General features: G+C 48.0%; 1 protein-coding gene across 1 annotated transcript; it reads left to right on the forward strand.

The window, feature by feature from the left end:
* The first annotated feature begins 5,211 nt into the window (after positions 1-5,211).
* LOC134038652 (C-X-C chemokine receptor type 4-like) lies at positions 5,212-7,633 on the forward strand. Its single transcript, XM_062484162.1, has 4 exons — positions 5,212-5,479; positions 5,957-6,153; positions 6,406-6,689; positions 6,843-7,633. Exons 1-4 carry the CDS (start codon positions 5,378-5,380, stop codon positions 7,445-7,447), a joined length of 1,188 nt encoding a protein of 395 aa, XP_062340146.1. The 5' UTR covers positions 5,212-5,377; the 3' UTR covers positions 7,448-7,633.
* The last annotated feature ends 1,077 nt before the right edge of the window (positions 7,634-8,710 follow it).

Here is an 8,710-nt window from a genome sequence, read left to right on the forward strand (position 1 = left end):
TGGAGACAATACCAGTGATGTTTACAGTTGTCAACGATAACACAAAAAGGGTCCTGACCAATGACCCGTGTAAACTTTCTTCAGAGTGGCATGTCGACATTAACGGTGGATCCTATATGAAGATAGCAGGCACCGATGTTGTACCTTTCAAACGCAACCCATCTGTTTACGATGACGAAAACAGACAGGCTTTTGCCAACGTCTTGGCTTTCATGATGTCAAACAGCCTCTGGGCCTCAGACAGAGCCAGAGGGGCTTTTGACATCCTAATCGCCTCTACCCGAGGGGAGTTTGAATTCACATGTGACATGTGTTCAGGAATCAGACTTGTTAGCGTTGTGAAAGGACAAAGTGGATTACAGTCGTTTAATTTCCCACAGTGTGCCGACAGCTACGTTTGCATACCTTCACCTCAACCCGACATTGGCAAGGATGACGACGCTCTCAGAAATATCCTAGCACTCTTAAGATCCGCTTCCCTTGACAACCTTGACATTTTCAAACTTTTCACTCTGGAGAAGGCCTCCGATAGAGGCTTTGAGGACCTCAACTGTGCACATTTTCCTCCTAGACACGTGTACACAGGGGGTATTGTAATCCCGTATGTGTTGATGAAATACATCACCTCCTTTTACCAGACAATGAGTGAGTACGCTGACACCATCGCCATCATAGACGAAAATACACCTCATATCAAAGTATTAATCGAGAGTCCCTCTGAGAATATAGGTGAAATCACCGGTTGTTTGTCCCTTACACTAATCTACGGATTAACCCTCTCGGCCATTTATACCACATTCGCCAACGGTCTGCGTCATGAGGAAGAATTCGATGAAGAAGAAATCTAGTCATGCCACTTTCATACAGTTGAGCACAGATGTGTTGGTTAGGAGAACCCGGTTGAATTTCATGTTGAAGAATCACATGTCCTTAAAGGATTGGTATGACTTCTACTATGGGTGAAAGGGGAAGCTTTCAACACTTAATGACATTTCTAATGTATGTGAAAAAAGACAGCATATCTCTGTTGAAACGATTTTGCTTTATTAACCCTTGTGTTATCTTCGGGTCATTCTGACCCATCAGTCATTGTGACCCACCGTCGTATTGCGACAACTTCACCGCATACAAAAACAAAGTGAAGCATTTTCTTTGAACCGTTGGGCTGTCTCAGACCCCCCACATTGCAAAGGTTAAAAGAAAATTATTTTTATTTGTTTTTGTATTGGGTAAAATTGGGTAAACACAACGATGGTTCGTTATGAACCTTTGGGTCATGTGACCCGAAGGCAGCACAAGGGTTAAACAAAATTGTTGAATGTACCTGATAAACTCACAAAGCATGTTGTATTTGTTTAATTTTAAAAGTGTATAGCTTTGTCCAATGTGTCCTCAAGTGCTATTAAACAAAATTGTTGAACAATCACACGGGTCTTCATTGAATGCTTAGTCCGTCCTCACAAAAAACACACCACACACACCCCAGGAATTCATATTTTCACTTTGAATCACAGTGTATCAATGGTCACCATGCAGAGGAGCTATTATCCCTCACGCTCTCCTTAGCGTCTGTAAGGAAGCAAGTCGTTGAGACACTGATGTGGGTCACAATGGCTTGGAAACAGCACGAGAGTGGCGTAACAGACTAGGATCGGCGAGTCACAAGGAACCCGAAGCGGCACGAGAGTGGCATAGCAGACTAGGTGCGGTGAGTCTCAACAACTTGGAAACAGCACGAGAGTCACGTCACAGACTAGATAGACAACGTGAGGAATACAAATGTTTCACTTCATTTATTTTTATGGTGAAAAGTTTTCACAACATGACTGCTTTCAAAGCGGGGGAAGAAATATGTATCTCCAGTTAGCAGCAACGTAGAATTACGAGGGTATGCTCATTGGAAAGGCCTGATCCAGGCCTTGACACGTAAGGTCGGGCAGATGGGCGCACGTGCATTTCCGCGACGCAGCGAGCGAGACAAAACTTCAAACAGAGCTACCGAAATGGGGATCTTATTTTTGGGTCTAGAAAACCACTCTACCCGGTTCCCCCTAGTCTAACTTGAATTACAAAAGTGTCCCCGATCGAATCCCAGGTTCGGGCGCATTACTGTGAATTTCAACCCTGCGGTGGGTCAAAACGACTTGGAAACAGCAAGAGAGTGGCATAACAGACTAGGTGCGGTGAGTCTCAACAAACCCGAAGCGGCACGAGAATCACGTAACAGCCCACCAGGTAGACAACGGGAGGAATACAAATGTTTCACTTTAGTTATTTTTATTGTATATAAAAGTATTCACAACATGATCCAAAGGTAGCACAAGGGTTAAAGTTGACATTGTCAGAATTTAAGACATGTTCAACACCAATACACCACCGTGAGCATGAACACTCTGGGTGACCATATCATACGTAAAGGATCCCATGGAGGTATCCCCATCCTTAGAGGTGAAGACAATTTTGATCTCGGAGCCCAACACCGTAACGGCTTTGTTTTTTTTTGGGGTGTGGGGTTCCGTCGTAGATGACATACGCCGAGGTAGCGACCACCCTTCCGCTGTCTGACACTGTCGCCCAGGGATTGGCACAGTTGATCATGGGAGTCATCATCCTCACCGGCCGAGTGCGGCCGCCGTGACCGGAGGTGTGCGTATCTTTAGCTTTAGGTTCAGAGCTGCCTTCGTGTCGGAAGGCCTCGGAGCCGTCGTATAAACATGGCAACCCGAGGGTCCGACGTTGATATTCAGGTCCAGTGAGCCCACGTCCAGGTTTCTGATGGTCCCCCCGACCACAATTCCACCCCCGACGGCAGGAGTGAACGATATGGTCTTTGGCTGATCAAAGTTACTCATACTGCTGCTAGATGTCTCAGCTGACTTGATTTTAAACATCAACGGATGGATACATGCCAAGCACAAAGCTTTATACACCATGCATGCAAATGACACCTCCCCCATGCTAGAGTTTACTTTACTCAGTTGACAACTCAGACTCACAACTGACAACTCAGGGAGGGCATGTGGGGCAGTATACATGCGAACAGGCTCTGCAGACATACTTCTTACACCTACGACAAACGGTGGTCGTTTTTATTGTCCTCACCGGGCAGACTTGACATCTCTTCCTCTTACTGACACAAGAGGTGACCGGTGGTGAGGAGGACGATCCTGCCAATGAGGCGGCTGCTGCGGCTGCGGGGGCTTCGTCATCCTCGTCGTCAGCCTCTTCAGGTTGCCGTTGAGGTGGCAGACCGCGACAGCTGGCCGTCCGGAGACCTCTCACAACCGCAGCCGCCGCTGCCGTGTGGGGGACACGTTGTCTTCTTTCGATCAGCGGATTCACGAGTGCCCTGCCAAGCTGCTCGAGGAAAAACCTCCTCTTGTTGCCAGGCATCCAGTTGGGGTTGATCTCTCTCCATATCACAAAGGCGTTGTAGGTGGAGACGTCAATCATATTGTCGAAGATGTCGAGGGGCCAGCGGGCAGTCTTCCTTTTACAGCTGTAGTAAGTGACGACCTTGTCCAGATTGTCAACCCCTCCTTTGTTGTGGTTGTAATCTAGGATGATGGTCGGTTTCCCGTCGTCTCTGTCGCTGATTTCGGCGTCTGTGTGGCGTGTGCTCATGAGTAAAACGTTCTTTTTTTTCTTGGCGAGGTAGGAAACTAGAGTGGTGGTGGGCGTGAAGGCAAACTGCGACGACAGCACCCGTCGCCTGTTTGTCGCGAGCAGCTCAGACGGGAGCTCGGACCTGTTCTTTCGGACCGTGCCAACCATGGTCATGTTTCTCGTCGTCATGAGCTCTCGTCCGAGTTCGTAAGAGGTGAATAAGTTGTCACACGTGACATTGCGATCCTTCAGGCCCTCTGTCATATCGAGCACGACGCGCATCCCCAGGTTCCTCTCCGGGGCTCCGTCAATCGACTTCCCGGTGTACACTTGCATCTTCCAAGCGTAGCTTGATTTTGCATCGCACGCGACCCACGACTTGATCCCATACTTTGCCGATTTACTCGGCATGTACTGCCTGAAAGGACACCGTCCTCTGAACGCTACCAGTTGTTCATCCACGGTCACTTCGGGCCCTGGGTCGTAGAGGCGGGGTAATCTCTCTACCCACATATCCCAGACCTCTCGTATCGCCGCCAACTTGTCCGTGGCACGTCTCGCCGCTCGTGTCCCACGGTCGTCAAATCGTAGCGTTGACGAGTAAGTGTAAAAGAGTTTGAGCGGCATCGTAGCGCGGAAAATCACTCTTCCGCTTTGCGCATCCCATAGACTAGCGGCCGCTTCGCCTCGGGACTTGTACACCCCCGCAAGGATTAGCAGCCCTATGTAGTCAGTGGCGTCCATGAATTTCCACTCCTCTCCGCGTTTCAGATAGCCTTCGCGATTTGTCTCGTCCAAGATCACTCTTTCGATTTGTGGCGTGACAAAGAGTAAAAACGTGGAGACCATGTCATGAGCGTGGGAAACGGCGTAAGCTGTGGGTCCGGGGGGCCTCTCTGTGTTTTTACGCTGCGGCAGCGGCCGCGGCGCAGTCACACACGGAACCGAAGACCATTTGATTTTGCCGTTTTTTGACACGAAAGTATCTGAGACTTGGTCCTTGTGAGGATCACTGTCGTCTTTGTCTTCTTCGGACGCCGACAGGTCGCGGCGTTCTGCGTTGCGCTCTTCTCCGTCTTCTCCGCCTTCTTCTTCTTCTGACACATTCTCTGCATGGCGCTCTTCATCGCCTTCTTCTTCTTCTTCTGACACATTCTCTGCGTTGCGCTCTTCATCGCCTTCTTCTTCTTCTTCTGACACATTCTCTGCATGGCGCTCTTCCGCGTCTTCTTCTTCTGACACATCCTCTGCCTCCTCTTCAGAGTCAACCTGCTCGACATTTGCAAACATCTGCTGTAGAACTTGTAGCACAGTAAAATCATCAGCCATAGCTGTGTGACTCTAGACGACGGCTGCTGGCCTGACCCTAACCCACTGAATGTATGTAAGTAGTAGCACTTTCCCAGACAACCTCCTTGCGCACTCAATGTCCAAGCTCTCAGTATTCGCTCATTTAGTTGCAGGGGTGGGGGATGGGCGCTCATTTCCTCCGACAGAGATGGTGGGGGGGGGGGGGGGGGGGGGGATGGGCGCTCATTTGTCCGACTGAGATGAGGAAGTCTATTCTTCCAACCGGGATGAGAAAGTGCATTACTCCAACAGAGACGATGGGGGGAAGGGAACTCATTTGTCCGACCGAGATGAGGAAGTCTATTCTTCCAACCGGGATGAGAAAGTGCATTTCTCCAACAGAGACGAGGCAGTGTATTTCTCCAACTGAGACGAGGAAGTGTAGTCCTCCTACCAAGACTTGTATGGGCTCTGGGGGTGAATGGGAGAGATATTAAACTCCACTGAAGGGAGAAGTGTACTCAGCTCCGCTCAGCAGAGGAGACAGAGACACAGGCTCCGCTCAATCATGTCCTACTATGAGGTATGCGGTAAGGTCTTATTCAGCTTTGTTGTTGTATTTACGTATCTATGATTTGTAGGTGTACATTGAAGGGTATTTTACAACTGCTCCCCAATGGAAGGTCCCACAGTCACAATGTGGCAGGCCTGTCTAGTTCTTTGGGGTCTTTGAAATCTATCTTTAGATAAAGGATATTTATAAAAAGTATAAAGGATCATTATAGTCTGGAAAGTTGGTCTCAGCAAATAGAAAGAGTATTGTGCATCTTAAAAAATATATATATATATGTTTGGTCAAGAATCTTTTCAGTTTTCAACAACAACTTCAGCTGTTACAGTTTCAGTCATCATGTCATCCTTTTTTACCAAGGCAAGTTATGGTGGCTTGTGAAACTGCTTATTCTCTCTCACTTCATCTACTAGTGTCTTTCTATGTATCTCATGACTGTTGCCCCTCCTATCTGTCGCTCTGTCTCTGTCTCTCTCTTCCTCCCTACAGCATATTGTGTTTGACTATGACATAAACAACACTGGTTCTGGCGACTTGGGGCTGGCCCTGGAGGATCCGTGTGACCTGGATCAAGTTATAATCCCTGACCTACAGAGAGTGTTCCTCCCTGTGGTCTACGGCTTCATCTTTGTCCTGGGCATCACAGGGAACGGCCTGGTGTTGATGGTGCTTGGCTGCAAGCGCAGGTGAGAATAAAGAAGACGATGACAAAGATGTTATATTAGTTTAGTCCTTTAGTAAGTTTAGTTAGTCACTTTGTACATTTTAATCTTTTGAAAAAGAAAGAACGAAAGATCCGTACATTCGTTTATTGTATGCACCTTCCTGTCACAGTAAATTCCTTGTTTGTGTTACAACACATTACATGGCGGATAAAACACATTCTGATTCTGATGTAGAAGATGACACACAGAATGGTTTTATCTGATTGTCCCCAGGTCAAAATTGAGTCTGACAGACCGCTACCGGCTGCACCTCTCTGCTGCCGATCTTCTCTTTGTGCTGACGCTCCCGTTCTGGGCAGCGGATGCCGCACTGACGGACTGGCGTTTCGGATTAGGCACCTGTGTGGCCGTGCACGTCATCTACACGGTGAACCTGTATGGGAGTGTGCTCATCCTGGCCTTCGTCAGTCTGGACCGCTACCTAGCCGTGGTCAAAGCAACAGACGCGCACACCTCACGCACGAGACAGCTACTGGCACGGACACTGGTGTTTGTAGGTGAGCTACGTCTCTAGCCTCATCCCTTATCTCTCTATCTCACAACGTGCCTCAGATGTATGTACAGAGGTACATCTTCACTTGTATTCTCCATCTCCTGATCTAACCACCGAATCTCCTCTTTGTCTCCCCTCACCCCCTCTCCTTTTCCAGGAGCCTGGTCGCCTGCGGCTCTCTTGGCAGTGTCAGACATAGTGTTTGCCAGGACTCGGGAAGCAGGAGATGGGACGATTGTGTGCCAGCGCTTATACCCAGCTGACAACGCTCCTCTCTGGGTGTCAGTGTTCCACCTGCAGCTGGTGTTGGTGGGCTTGCTGGTACCGGGCCTAGTTTTGCTGGCGTGTTACTGTGTCATCGTGTCCAGGCTGACCCGCAGCGGCCTTCTGCAGGGGCAGAGACAGAAGCGCAGAGCTGTCAGGACCACTGTGGCGTTGATCCTCTGCTTCTTCCTGTGTTGGCTCCCGTATGGTGCTGGCATCACTGTGGATGCCCTCATGCGCCTACAGGTCCTTCCCAGGGGCTGCAGTCTGGAGGTGGTGCTGAGTGTGTGGCTGGCGGTGGCTGAACCCATGGCATTTGCCCACTGCTGTATAAACCCGCTGCTGTACGCCTTTCTGGGGGTGGACTTCAAGAGGTCCGCCAGACGGGAGGACTCAACACTCGGTCGCCTCGTCTCCAGTATGACGAGTCCACCTCCTAGACGCCCAGGAACCTCTACTACCACAGAGTCTGAGTCATTTAGTCTACACTCCAGCTAACAGAATATGGGTATGGATGTAGGTGTGGGTTGGATGAGGGTGTAAATGCTTTGTCCTATATATGGGAAGAGGGTAGTCTGCTGATCCATGACTTTGTCCCTTGTCTGAAAGATAAACGTTTCTGTAAATAGGGTTTGTGGGTCACTGATGTTGTTTTTAAGTTTGTTTATATACAATAAAATTTCGAAATGAAATGTGTCACTTTTTGTCTTACTATTCCTGTCTCTCAGAGTTGTCAGTATGTGTGTGTGTGTGTGTGTGGTTGTGTGTGTGTTAGTTTAAATTATTTTGGAGGTGTTCACCCCTCCCTCCATCCCAGTTAGTGCTGGTAGTCTTGGATGTGTCTATATCACTGTCATCATCATCACACACACCAACTATGACTCAACTTTGACTCATGATGGTTCTAAACAAACGCATGTCAAAAGCACTGAAACATTATATTGAGAATGAAACTAGGTTTCAGACTAGTGGCTTTCTAGCGCCAACTAGAAAGTTACAGCATAACATGAGGAGAGAAAAAGGCAACCCCCACACAATGCTCCTAGAGGAGTACAGTGTGGGAACAGACAAAAACCGCGCGAAGGATAGAGAAAATGTTTCACTTTGTTTTTTTAGCATGAAAAGTTAGCAAAACATAGCTGTGGGTCGAAACGACCCCGATACCGCGCGAAGGATAGAGAAAATGTTTCACTTTGTTTTTTTAGCATGAAAAGTTAGCACAAAATAGCTGTGGTCAAAACGACCCCGATACCACGCAAAGGATATTGAAAACAGATAACGCTACATCATAGACCACTGTAGTATGTGTTGCCCGGGCAACACAGGCTAATGTCATGATGCTAATACTTCAGTTAAATAGTAGACTACTGTTTCCGAAAGTAGATGTACTTCCATAATAATATCAGCTTATACTGTACATTACACATGACAATTGTGTGTCATATCACAAAGTAAAATGAGTAAATAGTTATCACCCTGGCCTCTTTGCTTGTGGCGTTTCTGCAGCTGCCTTGCAGTAAAGCTATAGTTAGCCTAGCTATCCCCCAAGTTAATAGATGCGAAACGAATGTTCTGCCAAAGGTAGTCACGCGTGTTTTCGTGACGTTAGTGACGTAGTGACGTTAGTAACGTCAGTGACTGTGGCTAGCAAATTAGCCACCGTTAGCTTCACTTTTCGCCACAAAAACTTAACTTCAGCCTAAACCATGCAACGGAACGTAAATTCCAATAGAAGCAACTCAATCGCTACCAAGACGAAAC

This window comes from Osmerus eperlanus, chromosome 18, assembly GCF_963692335.1.
Source record: "Osmerus eperlanus chromosome 18, fOsmEpe2.1, whole genome shotgun sequence".
Lineage (NCBI taxonomy): Eukaryota > Metazoa > Chordata > Actinopteri > Osmeriformes > Osmeridae > Osmerus > Osmerus eperlanus.

Excerpts from the sequence above, each read along its gene's own strand:
- LOC134038652 (XM_062484162.1), top strand. The coding sequence starts at position 5,378 with ATGGGAGAGATATTAAACTCCACTGAAGGGAGAAGTGTACTCAGCTCC. Across the intron at positions 5,480-5,956 it reads CAATCATGTCCTACTATGAG|CATATTGTGTTTGACTATGA; the intron begins GTATGCGGTAAG and ends TCCTCCCTACAG. Across the intron at positions 6,690-6,842 it reads ACGGACACTGGTGTTTGTAG|GAGCCTGGTCGCCTGCGGCT; the intron begins GTGAGCTACGTC and ends CTCCTTTTCCAG.